Source organism: Oncorhynchus nerka, linkage group LG23 (genome assembly GCF_034236695.1).
Source record: "Oncorhynchus nerka isolate Pitt River linkage group LG23, Oner_Uvic_2.0, whole genome shotgun sequence".
Classification (NCBI taxonomy): domain Eukaryota; kingdom Metazoa; phylum Chordata; class Actinopteri; order Salmoniformes; family Salmonidae; genus Oncorhynchus; species Oncorhynchus nerka.
Genome location: NC_088418.1, coordinates 7875643 through 7900201, shown reverse-complemented (window position 1 = coordinate 7900201; position 24559 = coordinate 7875643). Strand labels below are relative to the sequence as shown.

The 24559-nt window shown below is 45.6% G+C and overlaps 1 protein-coding gene across 1 annotated transcript; it reads right to left on the bottom strand.

The window, feature by feature from the left end:
- Positions 1-24559, bottom strand: pla2g12b (phospholipase A2, group XIIB). Its single transcript, XM_065007819.1, has 4 exons — positions 23750-24559; positions 22303-22379; positions 2449-2614; positions 1-462 (listed from the first exon to the last, which is right to left on the bottom strand). The coding sequence occupies exons 1-4, from the start codon at positions 24462-24464 to the stop codon at positions 344-346; spliced, it is 1077 nt and encodes a 358-aa protein (XP_064863891.1). The 5' UTR covers positions 24465-24559; the 3' UTR covers positions 1-343.

Here is a 24559-nt window from a genome sequence, read left to right as displayed (position 1 = left end):
CTCCCAGCTTTCTCTTGTGTTGAGTAGTGTTGTGTTGTGTCCCAGCCTGGTCCTCTACAGCTCGTCCCTCTCCTCCCAGCTTTCTCTTGTGTTGAGTAGTGTTGTGTTGTGTCCCAGCCTGGTCCTCTACAGCTCGTCCCTCTCCTCCCAGCTTTCTACTCGTGTTGAGTAGTGTTGTGTTGTGTCCCAGCCTGGTCCTCTACAGCTCGTCCCTCTCCTCCCAGCTTTCTCTCGTTTTGAGTAGTGTTGTGTTGTGTCCCTGCCTGGTCCTCTACAGCTCGTCCCTCTCCTCCCAGCTTTCTCTCGTTTTGAGTAGTGTTGTGTTGTGTCCCAGCCTGGTCCTCTATAGCTCGTCCTTCTCCTCTCCCTCACAGTAACATGCTTCCCTCTGGCTGTTCATGAAGGATCTGCAGCCCAGCGTCCACACTGTGTTGTACAGAGCATCTGCTACGGTCTCACAGGCTGGAAGGGGGGGAGAGATACAGAAGGTTAGGGTTGAGAGAGATTATTTTCCCTTTTGTACTTTAATAACTATTTGCACACTGTTTAGGACATAATATGACATTTGTAATGTCTTTATTCTTTTGGAACTTCTGTGAGTGTAATGTTTACTGTTCATTTTGATTGTTGATTTAACTTTTGTATATTATCTACTTCGCTTGCTTTGGCAATGTTAACATACGTTTTCCCATGCCAATAAAGCCCTTAAATTGAATAGAGAGTGAGCGAGAGGGGCTATGATGAGAGAGAGAGAGATTTGTATTTGATCATGTTCAGGTTTTTGCTGTTTGTTCTTTGTTATAGAACCAAAAAGATTGGAGAAGTGGTTTATCCATACATCTCCATTTTGGATAGAGAACTATTCATGTTGTTGTTTGTTTAGCTTGTTTGTTTGTTTTTCCAATTTTCCCAGAAGTGGTTAGAGTCTATGGATTCATCCATTACATTGAGCTGATTTCTGACGTGCTTTGTTCAGGAAGTTGTCTAGAGGGGATTGAATTTGTTGTTGCCTAATCGTTTTTTTGCTTTCAACTCTCATATGTTATACCCCTTGATCTTCAAGAATAACACTTGGAAATATAGATTAGCCAAACTGTTTTACCTGAGCATAACCCCAAATATAAGGATTTATTAGCGTACTGTGTTCATGGTTTTGTTATCATGGACTGATTGGGCTCATTGCTTCGAGTTGAAACAACCTGGACTCAGGGGTAGACGTAACATAGTAAATATAACTCCGAAACACTCCAATTAGTATGATATGTTATGTATTAATTTGTGGCTGTCCATCATACATTTCGTAATGAAATGTTACGAATTGCAATTCTTACATTATGTTACATATTTGCTAAACGTATGAAATGTTACGAATTCCAATTTGTTGTGGCTAACATTAGCTAAGTGGCTATTGCTAACGTTAGCTAAGTGGCTATTGCTAACGTTAGCTAAGTGGCTATTGCTAACGTTAGCTAAGTGGCTATTGCTAACGTTAGCTAAGTGGCTAATGTTAGCTAGGCTAGTGGTTAGGGGTTAAGGTTTGAGATATAAATCTCAAAAACAACCTTCTGTTGCTGGATTCGGACATGCAACCTTTGCCACCAGAGGCAGATGCTTACCCAAACCTACTGGAAGGTAACAGCGCTCACTATTGCCTCTAGTGGCCGGTTTCCACCTCATCTCCCAACGTCCTCAGACATGGACGGACGTTTAATACTGACTTGTGTCATGTGTGACCTGGCTGCACTTAGGGGGAAACAAACTTCAACTTGAAACCTTTTTTAAAAAATGCTGAATTGGATCTCATTAAGAAAACAGAAAGGTGTGATAATGGATTTTTCGCCGACATCCTTTCTGAATTTAAAGTAATCCTAGAAGTAATCATTTGTTTTTTGAGAAGCATCTGTAATCTGATTACAATAGTTTTGCTGGGAACAACGGATTACAATTTAAATATTTGTTTTTATCAGTTACTTGTACTGTAACATATTACATGGGGAATAACCCTACTGAGTGGCTGACTGACTGGCTGACTGGCTGGCTGACTGACTGGCTGACTGACTGGCTGACTGGCTGGCTGACTGACTGACTGGCTGACTGGCTGAGTGGCTGAGTGGCTGACTGGCTGACTGATTGACTGATTGACTGGCTGACTGACTGACTGGCTGAATGAGGGAGAAGAAGGGGAAGGGGGAAACCTAGTCAGTTGTACAACTGAATGAATTCAACTGAAATGTGTCTGAATCAGAGAGGTGTGTGCGGGGATGGGGGGGGCTGCCTTAATCGACGTCCACGTCATCGGCTGCTGGGTAGCAATTGTTGTTGGGGGTCAACTGCCTTGCTCAAGGGCAGAACGGCAGATTTTTCCAACATGCTGGCTCAAGAGAGTGAGTGAGTGCTTACATCAGTGAGCGGAGGAGAGTATATACTCCCGTGGCTACAGTAACTCACCTTTGACCTTTGACACGAACCCCAAGCTTTTCTTCAGGTCAGAGCAGATAGCATGGAGACACCAGCGGTACTTGGAGTCGCAGCGGTACTTGTTGGAGCCACAGGTGTCGTAACAACTGTCCAGCTGGTTACAGCACTGAGTCATGGCTGGGATGCCAATGTCAAACTGTGTTGGGATAATACATAGGATGTAAATATTCTATATAGGGATTTATACATTCTATATATAGGGATTTATACATTCTATATAGGAATTTATACATTCTATATATAGGGATTTATACATTCTATATATAGGGATTTATACATTCTATATATAGGGATTTATACATTCTATATATAGGGATTTATACATTCTATATAGGGATTTATACATTCTATATATAGGGATTTATACATTCTATATAGGGATTTATACATTCTATATATAGGGATTTATACATTCTATATAGGGATTTATACATTCTATATAGGGATTTATACATTCTATATATAGGGATTTATACATTCTATATATAGGGATTTATACATTCTATATATAGGGATTTATACATTCTATATATAGGGATTTATACTTTTCTATACTTTATTTAACCAGGAAAAGAGTCTATTTTTCAAGTGAGACCTGCCCAAGAAGGCAGCAACAATCAGTACATTACAGAACTAAAACATACAACAATACAATACAACAATACAACAACATGATCCAGCCTAAAAAAAAGCATTTCCACTAGTCTGTAACAGAGTCTCACGTCAATATTTTTAATTCATTCAGGGGCACTAACATATCTAGATGAAGCATGGATTATTGACTATTCCACGCCTCTGGTACACAAGAGAAGGCAGTCTTGCCTAATACTGTGAATGTCCTGGGGACTTTAAGTAGCAACCACCTAGCAGACCGGGTATGGTAACTGCTGGTGGTGAAGGAGACCAGACTACAGAGTTAAAGAGGGAGTTCACTCAAAAGGGCTTTGTAGATGAACACATACAAATGTATCTTTCTACATGTATAAATTGATGTCCAACCTACCACTTGGTACAATGTGCAATGGTGGGTGAGTGACTTGGCATATGTAATAAAGCGCAAGGATGCATGATAAACAGAGTCCAGTCTCTGTCAGACAGAGGAGGCTACATGATAAACAGAGTCCAGTCTCTGTTAGACAGAGGAGGCTGCATGATAAACAGAGGAGGCTGCATGATAAACAGAGTCCAGTCTCTGTTAGACAGAGGAGGCTGCATGATAAACAGAGGAGGATGCATGATAAACAGAGTCCAGTCTCTGTCAGACAGAGGAGGCTACATGATAAACAGAGTCCAGTCTCTGTCAGACAGAGGAGGCTGTATGATAAACAGAGTCCAGTCTCTGTTAGACAGAGGAGGCTGCATGATAAACAGAGGAGGCTGCATGATAAACAGAGTCCAGTCTCTGTCAGACAGAGGAGGCTGTATGATAAACAGAGTCCAGTCTCTGTCAGACAGAGGAGGCTGTATGATAAACAGAGTCCAGTCTCTGTCAGACAGAGGAGGCTGTATGATAAACAGAGTCCAGTCTCTGTCAGACGGAGGAGGCTGCATGATAAACGGAGTCCAGTCTCTGTCAGACAGAGGAGGCTGCATGATAAACGGAGTCCAGTCTCTGTCAGACGGAGGAGGCTGTATGATAAACAGAGTCCAGTCTCTGTAAAACAGAGGAGGCTGTATGATAAACAGAGTCCAGTCTCTGTCAGACAGAGGAGGATGCATGATAAACGGAGTCCAGTCTCTGTCAGACGGACGAGGCTGTATGATAAACAGAGTCCAGTCTCTGTTAGACAGAGGAGGCTGCATGATAAACAGAGGAGGCTGCATGATAAACAGAGTCCAGTCTCTGTCAGACAGAGGAGGCTGTATGATAAACGGAGTCCAGTCTCTGTCAGACGGAGGAGGCTGCATGATAAACGGAGTCCAGTCTCTGTCAGACAGAGGAGGCTGCATGATAAACGGAGTCCAGTCTCTGTCAGACGGAGGAGGCTGTATGATAAACAGAGTCCAGTCTCTGTAAAACAGAGGAGGCTGTATGATAAACAGAGTCCAGTCTCTGTCAGACAGAGGAGGATGCATGATAAACGGAGTCCAGTCTCTGTTAGACAGAGGAGGCTGCATGATAAACAGAGGAGGCTGCATGATAAACAGAGTCCAGTCTCTGTAAGACAGAGGAGGCTGCATGATAAACAGAGTCCAGTCTCTGTCAGACAGAGGAGGCTGCATGATAAACAGAGTCCAGTCTCTGTAAAACAGAGGAGGCTGTAGATAAACAGAGTCCAGTCTCTGTCAGACAGAGGAGGCTGCATGATAAACGGAGTCCAGTCTCTGTCAGACAGAGGAGGCTGTATGATAAACAGAGTCCAGTCTCTGTTAGACAGAGGAGGCTGCATGATAAACAGAGGAGGCTGCATGATAAACAGAGTCCAGTCTCTGTCAGACAGAGGAGGCTGTATGATAAACAGAGTCCAGTCTCTGTAAAACAGAGGAGGCTGTATGATAAACGGAGTCCAGTCTCTGTAAAACAGAGGAGGCTGTATGATAAACGGAGTCCAGTCTCTGTCAGACGGAGGAGGCTGCATGATAAACGGAGTCCAGTCTCTGTCAGACAGAGGAGGCTGCATGATAAACGGAGTCCAGTCTCTGTCAGACGGAGGAGGCTGTATGATAAACAGAGTCCAGTCTCTGTAAAACAGAGGAGGCTGTATGATAAACAGAGTCCAGTCTCTGTCAGACAGAGGAGGATGCATGATAAACGGAGTCCAGTCTCTGTCAGACGGACGAGGCTGTATGATAAACAGAGTCCAGTCTCTGTTAGACAGAGGAGGCTGCATGATAAACAGAGGAGGCTGCATGATAAACAGAGTCCAGTCTCTGTCAGACAGAGGAGGCTGTATGATAAACGGAGTCCAGTCTCTGTCAGACGGAGGAGGCTGCATGATAAACGGAGTCCAGTCTCTGTCAGACAGAGGAGGCTGCATGATAAACGGAGTCCAGTCTCTGTCAGACGGAGGAGGCTGTATGATAAACAGAGTCCAGTCTCTGTAAAACAGAGGAGGCTGTATGATAAACAGAGTCCAGTCTCTGTCAGACAGAGGAGGATGCATGATAAACGGAGTCCAGTCTCTGTCAGACGGAGGAGGCTGTATGATAAACAGAGTCCAGTCTCTGTTAGACAGAGGAGGCTGCATGATAAACAGAGGAGGCTGCATGATAAACAGAGTCCAGTCTCTGTCAGACAGAGGAGGCTGTATGATAAACAGAGTCCAGTCTCTGTTAGACAGAGGAGGCTGCATGATAAACAGAGTCCAGTCTCTGTCAGACAGAGGAGGCTGCATGATAAACAGAGGAGGCTGTATGATAAACAGAGTCCAGTCTCTGTCAGACAGAGGAGGCTGCATGATAAACAGAGTCCAGTCTCTGTCAGACAGAGGAGGCTGCATGATAAACAGAATCCAGTCTCTGTAAGACAGAGGAGGCTGCATGATAAACAGAGTCCAGTCTCTGTAGGACAGAGGAGGCTGCATGATAAACGGAGTCTCTGTCAGACAGAGGAGGCTGCATGATAAACAGAGTCCAGTCTCTGTTAGACAGAGGAGGCTGCATGATAAACAGAGGAGGCTGCATGATAAACAGAGTCCAGTCTCTGTCAGACAGAGGAGGCTGTATGATAAACAGAGTCCAGTCTCTGTTAGACAGAAGAGGCTGCATGATAAACAGAGTCCAGTCTCTGTCAGACAGAGGAGGCTGCATGATAAACAGAGGAGGCTGTATGATAAACAGAGTCCAGTCTCTGTCAGACAGAGGAGGCTGCATGATAAACAGAGTCCAGTCTCTGTCAGACAGAGGAGGCTGCATGATAAACAGAGTCCAGTCTCTGTAAGACAGAGGAGGCTGCATGATAAACAGAGTCCAGTCTCTGTTAGACAGAGGAGGCTGCATGATAAACAGAGGAGGCTGCATGATAAACAGAGTCCAGTCTCTGTCAGACAGAGGAGGATGCATGATAAACGGAGTCCAGTCTCTGTCAGACGGAGGAGGCTGTATGATAAACAGAGTCCAGTCTCTGTTAGACAGAGGAGGCTGCATGATAAACAGAGGAGGCTGCATGATAAACAGAGTCCAGTCTCTGTCAGACAGAGGAGGCTGTATGATAAACGGAGTCCAGTCTCTGTCAGACGGAGGAGGCTGCATGATAAACGGAGTCCAGTCTCTGTCAGACAGAGGAGGCTGCATGATAAACGGAGTCCAGTCTCTGTCAGACGGAGGAGGCTGTATGATAAACAGAGTCCAGTCTCTGTAAAACAGAGGAGGCTGTATGATAAACAGAGTCCAGTCTCTGTCAGACAGAGGAGGATGCATGATAAACGGAGTCCAGTCTCTGTCAGACGGAGGAGGCTGTATGATAAACAGAGTCCAGTCTCTGTTAGACAGAGGAGGCTGCATGATAAACAGAGGAGGCTGCATGATAAACAGAGTCCAGTCTCTGTCAGACAGAGGAGGCTGTATGATAAACAGAGTCCAGTCTCTGTTAGACAGAGGAGGCTGCATGATAAACAGAGTCCAGTCTCTGTCAGACAGAGGAGGCTGCATGATAAACAGAGGAGGCTGTATGATAAACAGAGTCCAGTCTCTGTCAGACAGAGGAGGCTGCATGATAAACAGAGTCCAGTCTCTGTCAGACAGAGGAGGCTGCATGATAAACAGAATCCAGTCTCTGTAAGACAGAGGAGGCTGCATGATAAACAGAGTCCAGTCTCTGTAGGACAGAGGAGGCTGCATGATAAACGGAGTCTCTGTCAGACAGAGGAGGCTGCATGATAAACAGAGTCCAGTCTCTGTTAGACAGAGGAGGCTGCATGATAAACAGAGGAGGCTGCATGATAAACAGAGTCCAGTCTCTGTCAGACAGAGGAGGCTGTATGATAAACAGAGTCCAGTCTCTGTTAGACAGAAGAGGCTGCATGATAAACAGAGTCCAGTCTCTGTCAGACAGAGGAGGCTGCATGATAAACAGAGGAGGCTGTATGATAAACAGAGTCCAGTCTCTGTCAGACAGAGGAGGCTGCATGATAAACAGAGTCCAGTCTCTGTCAGACAGAGGAGGCTGCATGATAAACAGAGTCCAGTCTCTGTAAGACAGAGGAGGCTGCATGATAAACAGAGTCCAGTCTCTGTCAGACAGAGGAGGCTGCATGATAAACAGAGTCCAGTCTCTGTAGGACAGAGGAGGCTGCATGATAAACGGAGTCTCTGTCAGACAGAGGAGGCTGCATGATAAACAGAGTCCAGTCTCTGTTAGACAGAGGAGGCTGCATGATAAACAGAGGAGGCTGTATGATAAACAGAGTCCAGACTCTGTCAGACAGAGGAGGCTGCATGATAAACAGAGTCCAGTCTCTGTCAGAAAGAGGAGGCTGCATGATAAACAGAGTCCAGTCTCTGTAAGACAGAGGAGGCTGCATGATAAACAGAGTCCAGTCTCTGTCAGACAGAGGAGGCTGCATGATAAACAGAGTCCAGTCTCTGTCAGACAGAGGAGGCTGCATGATAAACAGAGTCCAGTCTCTGTCAGACAGAGGAGGCTGCATGATAAACAGAGGAGGCTGTATGATAAACAGAGTCCAGTCTCTGTCAGACGGTGGAGGCTGCATGATAAACAGAGTCCAGTCTCTGTCAGACGGAGGAGGCTGCATGATAAACAGAGTCCAGTCTCTGTCAGACAGAGGAGGCTGCATGATAAACAGAGGAGGCTGTATGATAAACAGAGTCCAGTCTCTGTCAGACGGTGGAGGCTGCATGATAAACAGAGTCCAGTCTCTGTTAGACAGAGGAGGCTGCATGATAAACAGAGGAGGCTGCATGGTAAACAGAGTCCAGTCTCTGTAAGACAGAGGAGGCTGCATGATAAACATAGTCCAGTCTCTGTCAGACAGAGGAGGCTGCATGATAAACAGAGTCCAGTCTCTGTAAGACAGAGGAGGCTGCATGATAAACAGAGTCCAGTCTCTGTCAGACAGAGGAGGCTGCATGATAAACAGAGTCCAGTCTCTGTAAGACAGAGGAGGCTGCATGATAAACAGAGTCCAGTCTCTGTCAGACAGAGGAGGCTGTATGATAAACAGAGTCCAGTCTCTGTCAGACGGAGGAGGCTGCATGATAAACAGAGTCCAGTCTCTGTCAGACGGAGGAGGCTGCATGATAAACAGAGTCCAGTCTCTGTCAGACGGAGGAGGATGCATGATAAACAGAGTTCAGTCTCTGTCAGACAGAGGAGGCTGTATGATAAACGGAGTCCAGTCTCTGTCAGACAGAGGAGGCTGTATGATAAACAGAGTCCAGTCTCTGTTAGACAGAGGAGGCTGCATGATAAACAGAGGAGGCTGCATGATAAACAGAGTCCAGTCTCTGTCAGACAGAGGAGGCTGTATGATAAACAGAGTCCAGTCTCTGTCAGACAGAGGAGGCTGCATGATAAACAGAGTCCAGTCTCTGTCAGACAGAGGAGGCTGCATGATAAACAGAGGAGGCTGTATGATAAACAGAGTCCAGTCTCTGTAAGACAGAGGACGCTGCATGATAAACAGAGTCCAGTCTCTGTCAGACAGAGGAGGCTGCATGATAAACAGAGTCCAGTCTCTGTAGGACAGAGGAGGCTGCATGATAAACGGAGTCTCTGTCAGACAGAGGAGGCTGCATGATAAACAGAGTCCAGTCTCTGTAAAACAGAGGAGGCTGCATGATAAACAGAGTCCAGTCTCTGTAAAACAGAGGAGGCTGTATGATAAACAGAGTCCAGTCTCTGTCAGACAGAGGAGGCTGCATGATAAACGGAGTCCAGTCTCTGTCAGACAGAGGAGGCTGTATGATAAACAGAGTCCAGTCTCTGTTAGACAGAGGAGGCTGCATGATAAACAGAGGAGGCTGCATGATAAACAGAGTCCAGTCTCTGTCAGACAGAGGAGGCTGCATGATAAACAGAGTCCAGTCTCTGTCAGACAGAGGAGGCTGCATGATAAACAGAGTCCAGTCTCTGTAAGACAGAGGAGGCTGCATGATAAACAGAGTCCAGTCTCTGTCAGACAGAGGAGGCTGCATGATAAACAGAGTCCAGTCTCTGTCAGACAGAGGAGGCTGCATGATAAACAGAGTCCAGTCTCTGTCAGACGGAGGAGGCTGCATGATAAACAGAGTCCAGTCTCTGTAAAACAGAGGAGGCTGTATGATAAACGGAGTCCAGTCTCTGTCAGACGGAGGAGGCTGCATGATAAACGGAGTCCAGTCTCTGTCAGACAGAGGAGGCTGCATGATAAACAGAGTCCAGTCTCTGTAAGACAGAGGAGGCTGCATGATAAACAGAGTCCAGTCTCTGTCAGACAGAGGAGGCTGCATGATAAACAGAGTCCAGTCTCTGTAGGACAGAGGAGGCTGCATGATAAACGGAGTCTCTGTCAGACAGAGGAGGCTGCATGATAAACAGAGTCCAGTCTCTGTTAGACAGAGGAGGCTGCATGATAAACAGAGGAGGCTGTATGATAAACAGAGTCCAGACTCTGTCAGACAGAGGAGGCTGCATGATAAACAGAGTCCAGTCTAAGACAGAGGAGGCTGCATGATAAACAAGAGTCCAGTCTGCTGTCAGAAAGCATGATAAACAGAGTCCAGTCTCTGTCAGACAGAGGAGGCTGATCAGAGTCCAGTCTCTGTCAGGCTGCATGATAAACAGAGTCCAGTCTCTGTCAGACAGAGGAGGCTGCATGATAAACAGAGGAGGCTGTATGATAAACAGAGTCCAGTCTCTGTCAGACGGTGGAGGCTGCATGATAAACAGAGTCCAGTCTCTGTCAGACGGAGGAGGCTGCATGATAAACAGAGACAAGTCTCTGTCAGACAGAGGAGGCTGCATGATAAACAGAGGAGGCTGTATGATAAACAGAGTCCAGTCTCTGTCAGACGGTGGAGGCTGCATGATAAACAGAGTCCAGTCTCTGTTAGACAGAGGAGGCTGCATGATAAACAGAGGAGGCTGCATGGTAAACAGAGTCCAGTCTCTGTAAGACAGAGGAGGCTGCATGATAAACATAGTCCAGTCTCTGTCAGACAGAGGAGGCTGCATGATAAACAGAGTCCAGTCTCTGTAAGACAGAGGAGGCTGCATGATAAACAGAGTCCAGTCTCTGTCAGACAGAGGAGGCTGCATGATAAACAGAGTCCAGTCTCTGTAAGACAGAGGAGGCTGCATGATAAACAGAGTCCAGTCTCTGTCAGACAGAGGAGGCTGTATGATAAACAGAGTCCAGTCTCTGTCAGACGGAGGAGGCTGCATGATAAACAGAGTCCAGTCTCTGTCAGACGGAGGAGGCTGCATGATAAACAGAGTCCAGTCTCTGTCAGACGGAGGAGGATGCATGATAAACAGAGTTCAGTCTCTGTCAGACAGAGGAGGCTGTATGATAAACGGAGTCCAGTCTCTGTCAGACAGAGGAGGCTGTATGATAAACAGAGTCCAGTCTCTGTTAGACAGAGGAGGCTGCATGATAAACAGAGGAGGCTGCATGATAAACAGAGTCCAGTCTCTGTCAGACAGAGGAGGCTGTATGATAAACAGAGTCCAGTCTCTGTCAGACAGAGGAGGCTGCATGATAAACAGAGTCCAGTCTCTGTCAGACAGAGGAGGCTGCATGATAAACAGAGGAGGCTGTATGATAAACAGAGTCCAGTCTCTGTAAGACAGAGGACGCTGCATGATAAACAGAGTCCAGTCTCTGTCAGACAGAGGAGGCTGCATGATAAACAGAGTCCAGTCTCTGTAGGACAGAGGAGGCTGCATGATAAACGGAGTCTCTGTCAGACAGAGGAGGCTGCATGATAAACAGAGTCCAGTCTCTGTAAAACAGAGGAGGCTGCATGATAAACAGAGTCCAGTCTCTGTAAAACAGAGGAGGCTGTATGATAAACAGAGTCCAGTCTCTGTCAGACAGAGGAGGCTGCATGATAAACGGAGTCCAGTCTCTGTCAGACAGAGGAGGCTGTATGATAAACAGAGTCCAGTCTCTGTTAGACAGAGGAGGCTGCATGATAAACAGAGGAGGCTGCATGATAAACAGAGTCCAGTCTCTGTCAGACAGAGGAGGCTGCATGATAAACAGAGTCCAGTCTCTGTCAGACAGAGGAGGCTGCATGATAAACAGAGTCCAGTCTCTGTAAGACAGAGGAGGCTGCATGATAAACAGAGTCCAGTCTCTGTCAGACAGAGGAGGCTGCATGATAAACAGAGTCCAGTCTCTGTCAGACAGAGGAGGCTGCATGATAAACAGAGTCCAGTCTCTGTCAGACGGAGGAGGCTGCATGATAAACAGAGTCCAGTCTCTGTAAAACAGAGGAGGCTGTATGATAAACGGAGTCCAGTCTCTGTCAGACGGAGGAGGCTGCATGATAAACGGAGTCCAGTCTCTGTCAGACAGAGGAGGCTGCATGATAAACAGAGTCCAGTCTCTGTCAGACAGAGGAGGATGCATGATAAACGGAGTCCAGTCTCTGTCAGACGGAGGAGGCTGTATGATAAACAGAGTCCAGTCTCTGTCAGACAGAGGAGGCTGCATGATAAACAGAGTCCAGTCTCTATCAGACAGAGGAGGCTGTATGATAAACAGAGTCCAGTCTCTGTCAGACAGAGGAGGCTGCATGATAAACAGAGTCCAGTCTCTGTCAGACGGAGGAGGATGCATGATAAACAGAGTTCAGTCTCTGTCAGACAGAGGAGGCTGTATGATAAACGGAGTCCAGTCTCTGTCAGACAGAGGAGGCTGTATGATAAACAGAGTCCAGTCTCTGTTAGACAGAGGAGGCTGCATGATAAACAGAGGAGGCTGCATGATAAACAGAGTCCAGTCTCTGTTAGACAGAGGAGGCTGCATGATAAACAGAGGAGGCTGCATGATAAACAGAGTCCAGTCTCTGTTAGACAGAGGAGGCTGCATGATAAACAGAGTCCAGTCTCTGTCAGACATAGGAGGCTGCATGATCAACAGAGGAGGCTGTATGATAAACAGAGTCCAGTCTCTGTCAGACAGAGGAGGCTGCATGATAAACAGAGTCCAGTCTCTGTCAGACAGAGGAGGCTGCATGATAAACAGAGTCCAGTCTCTGTAAGACAGAGGAGGCTGCATGATAAACAGAGTCCAGTCTCTGTCAGACAGAGGAGGCTGCATGATAAACAGAGTCCAGTCTCTGTCAGACAGAGGAGGCTGCATGATAAACAGAGTCCAGTCTCTGTCAGACGGAGGAGGCTGCATGATAAACAGAGTCCAGTCTCTGTAAAACAGAGGAGGCTGTATGATAAACGGAGTCCAGTCTCTGTCAGACGGAGGAGGCTGCATGATAAACGGAGTCCAGTCTCTGTCAGACAGAGGAGGCTGCATGATAAACGGAGTCCAGTCTCTGTCAGACGGAGGAGGCTGTATGATAAACAGAGTCCAGTCTCTGTAAAACAGAGGAGGCTGTATGATAAACAGAGTCCAGTCTCTGTCAGACAGAGGAGGATGCATGATAAACGGAGTCCAGTCTCTGTCAGACGGAGGAGGCTGCATGATAAACAGAGTCCAGTCTCTGTCAGACAGAGGAGGCTGCATGATAAACAGAGTCCAGTCTCTATCAGACAGAGGATGCTGTATGATAAACAGAGTCCAGTCTCTGTCAGACAGAGGAGGCTGCATGATAAACAGAGTCCAGTCTCTGTCAGACGGAGGAGGATGCATGATAAACAGAGTTCAGTCTCTGTCAGACAGAGGAGGCTGTATGATAAACGGAGTCCAGTCTCTGTCAGACAGAGGAGGCTGTATGATAAACAGAGTCCAGTCTCTGTTAGACAGAGGAGGCTGCATGATAAACAGAGGAGGCTGCATGATAAACAGAGTCCAGTCTCTGTTAGACAGAGGAGGCTGCATGATAAACAGAGGAGGCTGCATGATAAACAGAGTCCAGTCTCTGTTAGACAGAGGAGGCTGCATGATAAACAGAGTCCAGTCTCTGTCAGACATAGGAGGCTGCATGATCAACAGAGGAGGCTGTATGATAAACAGAGTCCAGTCTCTGTCAGACAGAGGAGGCTGCATGATAAACAGAGTCCAGTCTCTGTCAGACAGAGGAGGCTGCATGATAAACAGAGTCCAGTCTCTGTAAGACAGAGGAGGCTGCATGATAAACAGAGTCCAGTCTCTGTCAGACAGAGGAGGCTGCATGATAAACAGAGTCCAGTCTCTGTCAGACAGAGGAGGCTGCATGATAAACAGAGTCCAGTCTCTGTCAGACGGAGGAGGCTGCATGATAAACAGAGTCCAGTCTCTGTAAAACAGAGGAGGCTGTATGATAAACGGAGTCCAGTCTCTGTCAGACGGAGGAGGCTGCATGATAAACGGAGTCCAGTCTCTGTCAGACAGAGGAGGCTGCATGATAAACGGAGTCCAGTCTCTGTCAGACGGAGGAGGCTGTATGATAAACAGAGTCCAGTCTCTGTAAAACAGAGGAGGCTGTATGATAAACAGAGTCCAGTCTCTGTCAGACAGAGGAGGATGCATGATAAACGGAGTCCAGTCTCTGTCAGACGGAGGAGGCTGTATGATAAACAGAGTCCAGTCTCTGTCAGACAGAGGAGGCTGCATGATAAACAGAGTCCAGTCTCTATCAGACAGAGGAGGCTGTATGATAAACAGAGTCCAGTCTCTGTCAGACAGAGGAGGCTGCATGATAAACAGAGTCCAGTCTCTGTCAGACGGAGGAGGATGCATGATAAACAGAGTTCAGTCTCTGTCAGACAGAGGAGGCTGTATGATAAACGGAGTCCAGTCTCTGTCAGACAGAGGAGGCTGTATGATAAACAGAGTCCAGTCTCTGTTAGACAGAGGAGGCTGCATGATAAACAGATGAGGCTGCATGATAAACAGAGTCCAGTCTCTGTTAGACAGAGGAGGCTGCATGATAAACAGAGTCCAGTCTCTGTCAGACAGAGGAGGCTGCATGATCAACAGAGGAGGCTGTATGATAAACAGAGTCCAGTCTCTGTCAGACAGAGGAGGCTGCATGATAAACAGAGTCCAGTCTCTGTCAGACAGAGGAGGCTGCATGATAAACAGAGTCCAGTCTCTGTAAGACAGAGGAGGCTGCATGATAAACAGAGTCCAGTCTCTGTCAGACAGAGGAGGCTGCATGATAAACAGAGTCCAGTCTCTGTCAGACAGAGGAGGCTGCATGATAAACAGAGTCCAGTCTCTGTCAGACGGAGGAGGCTGCATGATAAACAGAGTCCAGTCTCTGTCAGACAGAGGAGGCTGCATGATAAACAGAGGAGGCTGTATGATAAACAGAGTCCAGTCTCTGTCAGACGGTGGAGGCTGCATGATAAACAGAGTCCAGTCTCTGTCAGACGGAGGAGGCTGCATGATAAACAGAGTCCAGTCTCTGTCAGACAGAGGAGGCTGCATGATAAACAGAGGAGGCTGTATGATAAACAGAGTCCAGTCTCTGTCAGACGGTGGAGGCTGCATGATAAACAGAGTCCAGTCTCTGTTAGACAGAGGAGGCTGCATGATAAACAGAGGAGGCTGCATGATAAACAGAGTCCGGTCTCTGTAAGACAGAGGAGGCTGCATGATAAACAGAGTCCAGTCTCTGTCAGACAGAGGAGGCTGCATGATAAACAGAGTCCAGTCTCTGTCAGACGGAGGAGGCTGCATGATAAACAGAGGAGGCTGCATGATAAACAGAGTCCAGTCTCTGTCAGACAGAGGAGGCTGCATGATAAACAGAGTCCAGTCTCGGTAAGACAGAGGAGGCTGCATGATAAACAGAGTCCAGTCTCTGTCAGACAGAGGAGGCTGCATGATAAACAGAGTCCAGTCTCTGTCAGACGGAGGAGGCTGCATGATAAACAGAGGAGGCTGCATGATAAACAGAGTCCAGTCTCTGTCAGACAGAGGAGGCTGCATGATAAACAGAGTCCAGTCTCTGTCAGACAGAGGAGGCTGCATGATAAACAGAGTCCAGTCTCTGTCAGACAGAGGAGGCTGCATGATAAACAGAGGAGGCTGCATGATAAACAGAGTCCAGTCTCTGTCAGACAGAGGAGGCTGCATGATAAACAGAGTCCAGTCTCTGTTAGACAGAGGAGGCTGCATGATAAACAGAGTCCAGTCTCTGTCAGACAGAGGAGGCTGCATGATAAACAGAGGAGGCTGCATTATAAACAGAGTCCAGTCTCTGTAAGACAGAGGAGGCTGCATGATAAACAGAGTCCAGTCTCTGTCAGACAGAGGAGGCTGCATGATAAACAGAGTCCAGTCTCTGTCAGACAGAGGAGGCTGCATGATAAACAGAGTCCAGTCTCTGTCAGACAGAGGAGGCTGTATGATAAACAGAGGAGGCTGTATGATAAACAGAGGAGGCTGCATGATAAACAGAGTCCAGTCTCTGTAAGACAGAGGAGGCTGCATGATAAACAGAGTCTAGTCTCTGTCAGACAGAGGAGGCTGCATGATAAACAGAGTCCAGTCTCTGTAAGACAGAGGAGGCTACATGATAAACAGAGGAGGCTGTATGATAAACAGAGTCCAGTCTCTGTCAGACAGAGGAGGCTGCATGATAAACAGAGGAGGCTGTATGATAAACAGAGTCCAGTCTCTGTCAGACAGAGGAGGCTGCATGATAAACAGAGTCCAGTCTCTGTCAGACAGAGGAGGCTGCATGATAAACAGAGTCCAGTCTCTGTCAGACAGAGGAGGCTGCATGATAAACAGAGGAGGCTGCATGATAAACAGAGTCCAGTCTCTGTAAGACAGAGGAGGCTGCATGATAAACAGAGTCCAGTCTCTGTCAGACAGAGGAGGCTGCATGATAAACAGAGTCCAGTCTCTGTCAGACAGAGGAGGCTGCATGATAAACAGAGTCCAGTCTCTGTCAGACAGAGGAGGATGCATGATAAACAGAGTCCAGTCTCTGTAAGACAGAGGAGGCTGCATGATAAACAGAGTCCAGTCTCTGTCAGACAGAGGAGGCTGCATGATAAACAGAGTCCAGTCTCTGTCAGACAGAGGAGGCTGCATGATAAACAGAGTCCAGTCTCTGTCAGACAGAGGAGGCTGCATGATAAACAGAGTCCAGTCTCTGTCAGACAGAGGAGGCTGCATGATAAACAGAGGAGGCTGTATGATAAACAGAGTCCAGTCTCTGTCAGACAGAGGAGGCTGCATGATAAACAGAGGAGGCTGTATGATAAACAGAGTCCAGTCTCTGTCAGACAGAGGAGGCTGCATGATAAACAGAGTCCAGTCTCTGTCAGACAGAGGAGGCTGCATGATAAACAGAGTCCAGTCTCTGTCAGACAGAGGAGGCTGCATGATAAACAGAGGAGGCTGCATGATAAACAGAGTCCAGTCTCTGTAAGACAGAGGAGGCTGCATGATAAACAGAGTCCAGTCTCTGTCAGACAGAGGAGGCTGCATGATAAACAGAGTCCAGTCTCTGTCAGACAGAGGAGGCTGCATGATAAACAGAGTCCAGTCTCTGTCAGACAGAGGAGGATGCATGATAAACAGAGTCCAGTCTCTGTAAGACAGAGGAGGCTGCATGATAAACAGAGTCCAGTCTCTGTCAGACAGAGGAGGCTGCATGATAAACAGAGTCCAGTCTCTGTCAGACAGAGGAGGCTGCATGATAAACAGAGTCCAGTCTCTGTCAGACAGAGGAGGCTGCATGATAAACAGAGTCCAGTCTCTGTCAGACAGAGGAGGCTGCATGATAAACAGAGGAGGCTGCATGATAAACAGAGTCCAGTCTATGTAAGACAGAGGAGGCTGCATGATAAACAGAATCCAGTCTCTGTTAGACAGAGGAGGCTGCATGATAAACAGAGGCGGCTGTATGATAAACAGAGTCCAGTCTCTGTCAGACGGAGGAGGCTGCATGATAAACAGAGGAGGCTGTATGATAAACAGAGTCCAGTCTCTGTCAGACAGAGGAGGCTGCATGATAAACAGAGTCCAGTCTCTGTCAGACAGAGGAGGCTGCATGATAAACAGAGGAGGCTGCATGATAAACAGAGTCCAGTCTCTGTAAGACAGAGGAGGCTGCATGATAAACAGAGTCCAGTCTCTGTCAGACAGAGTAGGTTAGGGATTTACATACTATATAGGGATTTATACACTATATAGGGATTTACACGCTATATAGGGATTTACACGCTATATAGGGATTTACACACTATATAGGGATTTATACACTATATAGGGATTTATACACTATATAGGGATTTACACACTATATAGGGATTTATACACTATATAGGGATGTATACTCTACATAGGGATTTACACACTATATAGGGATTTATACACTATATAGGGATTTACACACTATATAGGGATTTATACACTATATAGGGATGTATACACTATATAGGGATTTACACACTATATAGGGATTTATACACTATATAGGGATGTATACTCTACATAGGGATTTACACACTATATAGGGATTTACACGCTATATAGGGATTTATACACTATATAGGGATTCATACACTATATAGGGATGTATACTCTACACAGGGATTTACACACTATATAGGGATTTATACACTATATAGGGATTCATACACTATATAGGGATTCATACACTATATAGGGATGTATACTCTACACAGGGATTTATACACTATATAGGGATTCATACACTATATAGGGATGTATACTCTACACAGGGATTTATACACTATATTTTTTATTTATTTAATTTATATTTCACCTTTATTTAACCAGGTAGGCTAGTTGAGAACACCTTTATTTAACCAGGTAGGCCAGTTGAGAACACCTTTATTTAACCAGGTAGGCCAGTTGAGAACACCTTTATTTAACCAGGTAGGCCAGTTGAGAACACCTTTATTTAACCAGGTAGGCCAGTTGAGAACACCTTTATTTAACCAGGTAGGCCAGTTGAGAACACCTTTATTTAACCAGGTAGGCCAGTTGAGAACACCTTTATTTAACCAGGTAGGCCAGTTGAGAACACCTTTATTTAACCAGGTAGGCCAGTTGAGAACACCTTTATTTAACCAGGTAGGCCAGTTGAGAACACCTGTATTTAACCAGGTAGGCCAGTTGAGAACACCTTTATTTAACCAGGTAGGCCAGTTGAGAACACCTTTATTTAACCAGGTAGGCCAGTTGAGAACACCTTTATTTAACCAGGTAGGCCAGTTGAGAACACCTTTATTTAACCAGGTAGGCTAGTTGAGAACACCTTTATTTAACCAGGTAGGCTAGTTGAGAACACCTTTATTTAACCAGGTAGGCTAGTTGAGAACACCTTTATTTAACCAGGTAGGCCAGTTGAGAACACCTTTATTTAACCAGGTAGGCTAGTTGAGAACACCTTTATTTAACCAGGTAGGCCAGTTGAGAACACCTTTATTTAACCAGGTAGGCCAGTTGAGAACACCTTTATTTAACCAGGTAGGCCAGTTGAGAACACCTTTATTTAACCAGGTAGGCCAGTTGAGAACACCTTTATTTAACCAGGTAGGCTAGTTGAGAACACCTTTATTTAACCAGGTAGGCTAGTTGAGAACACCTTTATTTAACCAGGTAGGCTAGTTGAGAACACCTTTATTTAACCAGGTAGGCCAGTTGAGAACACCTTTATTTAACCAGGTAGGCCAGTTGAGAACACCTGTATTTAACCAGGTAGGCCAGATGAGAACACCTTTATTTAACCAGGTAGGCCAGTTGAGAACACCTTTATTTAACCAGGTAGGCCAGTTGAGAACACCTTTATTTAACCAGGTAGGCCAGTTGAGAACACCTTTATTTAACCAGGTAGGCTAGTTGAGAACACCTTTATTTAACCAGGTAGGCTAGTTGAGAACACCTTTATTTAACCAGGTAGGCTAGTTGAGAACACCTTTATTTAACCAGGTAGGCCAGTTGAGAACACCTTTATTTAACCAGGTAGGCTAGTTGAGAACACCTTTATTTAACCAGGTAGGCCAGTTGAGAACACCTTTATTTAACCAGGTAGGCCAGTTGAGAACACCTTTATTTAACCAGGTAGGCCAGTTGAGAACACCTTTATTTAACCAGGTAGGCCAGTTGAGAACACCTTTATTTAACCAGGTAGGCCAGTTGAGAACACCTTTATTTAACCAGGTAGGCTAGTTGAGAACACCTTTATTTAACCAGGTAGGCTAGTTGAGAACACCTTTATTTAACCAGGTAGGCCAGTTGAGAACACCTTTATTTAACCAGGTAGGCTAGTTGAGAACACCTTTATTTAACCAGGTAGGCTAGTTGAGAACACCTTTATTTAACCAGGTAGGCTAGTTGAGAACACCTTTATTTAACCAGGTAGGCCAGTTGAGAACACCTTTATTTAACCAGGTAGGCCAGTTGAGAACACCTTTATTTAACCAGGTAGGCTAGTTGAGAACACCTTTATTTAACCAGGTAGGCTAGTTGAGAACACCTTTATTTAACCAGGTAGGCTAGTTGAGAACACCTTTATTTAACCAGGTAGGCCAGTTGAGAACACCTTTATTTAACCAGGTAGGCTAGTTGAGAACACCTTTATTTAACCAGGTAGGCCAGTTGAGAACACATTCTCATTTACAACTGCGACCTGGCCAAGATAAAGCAAAGCAGTGCGACAAAAACAGAGTAATATATAATCAAACATACAGTCAAAAACACAGTAGAAAAGAAAAATATAAACATCTATGTACAGTGTGTGCAAATGTAGAAGGGAGGTAAGGCAATAAATAGGCTATAGAGGCGGAATAATGACAATTTAGCATTAACACCAGAGTGATAGATGTGCAGATGATGATGTGCAAGTAGAGATACTGGGGTGCAAAAGAGCAAGGGGATAAGTAATAATATGGGGATGAGGTAGTTGGATGTGCTATTTACAGATTGGCTATGTACAGGTACAGTGATCGGTGAGCTGCTCTGACAGCTGATGCTTAAAGTTAAAGAGGTAGATATAAGACTCCAGCTTCAGTGATTTTTGCAGTTCGTTCCAGTCATTGGCAGCAGAGAACTGGAAGGAAAGGCGGCCAAAGGAAGTGTTGGCTTTGGGGATGACCAGTGAAATATACCTGCTGGAGCGCGTGCTATGGGTGGGTGTTGCTATGGTGACCAGTTAGCTGAGATAAGGTGGGGCTTTACCTAGCATAGACTTATAGATGACCTGGAGCCAGTGGGTTTGGCGACGGATATGTAGTGAGGGCCAGCCAACGAGAGCGCGTAGGTCGCAGTGGTGGGTAGTATATGGGGCTTTGGTGACAAAACGGATGGCACTGTGATTGACTGCATCCAATTTTCTGAGTAGAGTGTTGGAGGCTATTTTGTAAATGACATCGCCGAAGTCGAGGATCGGTAGGATGGTCAGTTTTACGAGGGTGTTTGGCAGCATGAGTGAAGGAGGCTTTGTTTACGAAATAGGAAGCCAATTCTAGATTTCATTTTGGATTGGAGATGCTTAATGTGAGTCTGGAAGGAGAGTTTACAGTCTAACCAGACACCTAGGTGTTTGTAGTTGTCCACATATTCTAGGTCAGAACCGTCCCGGGTAGTGATGCTAGTCGGACGGGAGGGTACGGGCAGCGATCAGTTGAAGAGCATGCATTTAGATTTACTAGCATTTAAAAGCAGTTGGAGGCCACATAAGGAGAGTTGTATGGCATTGAAGCTCGTTTGGAAGTTTGTTAGCACAGTGTCCAAAGAAGGGCCAGAAGTATACAGAATGGTGTAGAGGTGGATCAGAAAATCACAAGCAGCATGAGCGACATCATTGATGTATTCAGAGAAGAGAGTCGGCCCGAGGATTGAACCCTGTGGTACCCCAATACATACTGCCAGATGTCCGGACAACAGGCCCTCCAGGTTGATACACTGAACTCTGAGATGTAGTTGGTGAACCAGGCGAGGCAGTCATTTGAGAAACCAAGGCTATTGAGTCTGACGATAAGAATGTTGTGATTGACAGAGTAGAAAGTCTTGGCCAGGTCGATGAATACAGCTGCACAGTATTGTCTCTTATCGATGGTGGTTATGATATCGTTTAGGACCTTGAGCGTGGCTGAGGTGCACCCGTGACCAGCTCGGAAACTAGATTGCATCATGGAGAAGGTACGGTGGGATTCGAAATGGACGGTGATCTGTTTGTAACTTTCAAAGATTTTAGAAAGGCAGGGCAGGATGGATACAGGTCTATAACTGTTTGGGTCTAGAGTGTCTCCCCCTTTGAAGAGGGGATGACCGCGGCAGCTTTCCAATCTTTGGGGATCTCAGATATATAGTATATATAAGTATGTATACACTATATAGGGATTTATACACTATATAGGAATTTATATACTATATAGGGATTTATACTCTACATGGGGATTTATACACTATATAGGGATTTATACACTATATAGGGATTTATACACTATATAGGGATTTATACACTATATAGGGATTTATACTCTACATATTTAAAAAGCTTCAGCTGTCACCATAGGAGAACCCTTATGACTCCAGGTAGAACCCTTTTGACTCCAGGTAGACCCATTTTGACTCCAGGTAGAACCATTTTGACTCCAGGTAGAACCCTTTTGACTCCAGGTAGAACCCTTTTGGGTTCCATGTAGAACCCTTTCCACAGAGGGTTCTATATACAGCCCTAAAAGTCTAATATGTATTGTATGAATAGACAGCAGGCTACAGTGTACGTATTAGTACTGTATAACAAACAGCCTGTAGTTAGTGACAGGAAACATACACCGTCAGGTACCTGGAATCCTAGGAGGTTGGCGCTGCAACCGTTGGGCTCTGGGGTCACGTAACCATAGCGATGCACAGGTGTTTTACCTGATAAGGAAATATAAACAACTTTTAATCCAACCCTTGTGCATATTATCCAAATATTCATTAAGAGAAGTTGTTATCAGTAATCACAAATGTAACGTTCAGCACTCTATGGTGAAATGTATTGATGGGACCTTTTAAAAGTACTTCAGCAAAATATCTATTTTACAGTTCTATTAGTTATCCCCATTCCAGTGTCCATACTAGTATATGGTACTACTCTACTGATATCCATAATAGCCTTAACTTTAGGGTATGGAGAAATGTATTAGGCTAGTGTGGATATTGGAATTGAACCTGTAGGTCATGCTGTACTAACTATGGTCTGATGGGTACTATACCTCAGTCATCTGGTCAATCTATATCACTGATACTCACTGAAGTGATCTATTATTAATGTAATGTAAACATGTTTAACACTGACCTCGGCTATACCTCTCTCATCAATACCACAGATGGATAACATGAGAATCTATTGACGAATGGGCCTCATGTTAGTAAACAGCCAAACAGTTCAATCAATTACTATTGACCATAAGTATGATAAACAGATGAACACAGAGGGGAGAAAGAGACAGTGAGAAGCCTAACCGGTGGTCTTTATTTGTAATCGCCTGAATGGGTACAATGTGATCTGTTATTTAGGAAATCAAGTTTGACTCTATACTAGATCAAGGATAGCAGTCAGCATCTAGGTTTTAGTTATATTCAGTATCTAGGTTTTAGTTACATTCAGCATCTTGGTTTTAGTTACATTCAGCATCTTGGTTTTTAGTTACATTCAGCATCTTGGTTTTTAGTTACATTCAGCATCTTGGTTTTAGTTACATTCAGCATCTTGGTTTTAGTTACATTCAGCATCTTGGTTTTTAGTTATATTCAGTATCTAGGTTTTAGTTACATTCAGCATCTTGGTTTTAGTTACATTCAGCATCTTGGTTTTTAGTTACATTCAGCATCTTGGTTTTTAGTTACATTCAGCATCTTGGTTTTAGTTACATTCGGCATCTTGGTTTTAGTTACATTCAGCATCTTGGTTTTAGTTACATTCAGCATCTTGGTTTTAGTTACATTCAGCATCTTGGTTTTAGTTACATTCGGCATCTTGGTTTTAGTTACATTCAGCATCGTGGTTTTAGTTACATTCAGCATCTTGGTTTTAGTTACATTCAGTATCGTGGTTTTAGTTACATTCAGGGCTTGAATTCATCGTGGAAGTTCAGCATTGTAGCACAATTGACGTTTAAAGGCAATGTTATCGCATTTGCGGAGACTGCATTCACACGGTCAACGCTGGTAAATGCTGCATATGTCGGCTCAATCTGAAATTACCTTTAAATTTCAATTACACACAACCCCCGTCTCATCCTTACCGTATTTGCACTTGTATTGACACACTCCATTGCGTCCCCCCATCAGTTCCACAAGAGAGTCAAAGTATCCGTTGGCTGCCTGGAGGCTCTCTCTGACGGAAGCCAACCCCCATCCAGAGTCCTCTTCCTGGGCTTCGAAGACAAGTATCTCAGAGCTGGCTGGATCCTCCCCTGGAGCATCTGCCTCTGCTGCCTCTTCAATGGGCTCCTCCACTGCCTTCCCAAGGGTCTCCCGGTCAGCCAACTCTTTCAAGATGGCGTCTTGAATCTCTGTCTCTTCAGCGAGGTCTTCCTTCTCCACCCGGGCAGACAACTCTTTAATTGCTTCTGTTATCAGGGCCTCTTTTTCTTCTTCTGTTATGATAAAGGCGTCTACAGGGGCATCTGCTACCAGAGCATCAGCAACTGGGGTGTCCTCAACCGGCTCTTCGGCTACAACCTCATCAGCTACAGCAGCATCTGTAACAGGCTCATTTGTCACTAGGGCTTCTGCCACAGCCTCAGCTGAAGGAGTATCATCAACAACCGGGCCACCTGCCTGCACGTTATCAACCTCCGACGGAACACCTACAGCAGCAGAGGTGGCAACCCTGAACGTGGTTGGAACAGCAGGAGGGCCGTCCTCTGCGCGGGTTGTCCTGCTGACCAGAGAAGCAGACATCCCAGAGGAGAGGAAGATGGTGAGCAGGAGGAAGGAAACGGTACGGGGAAGCATGGTGGCCTGGTAGAAAGTCACTGCGCAGGTTCGTCTGAGAGGAAGACGTCCACATTTAAACAGACTCTGAGAGTACTGACTGTGTCTGTGTGAGA

What these genes read in the sequence shown, in the direction of transcription:
- pla2g12b (XM_065007819.1), bottom strand. Translation starts at nt 24,464, where the DNA reads ATGCTTCCCCGTACCGTTTCCTTCCTCCTGCTCACCATCTTCCTCTCC. An exon ending in CCAACCTCCTAGGATTCCAG is followed by an intron (nt 2,615 to 22,302) that starts GTACCTGACGGT and finishes ATCCCAACACAG; the next exon opens with TTTGACATTGGCATCCCAGC. An exon ending in GTTCGTGTCAAAGGTCAAAG is followed by an intron (nt 463 to 2,448) that starts GTGAGTTACTGT and finishes CCCCCCTTCCAG; the next exon opens with CCTGTGAGACCGTAGCAGAT.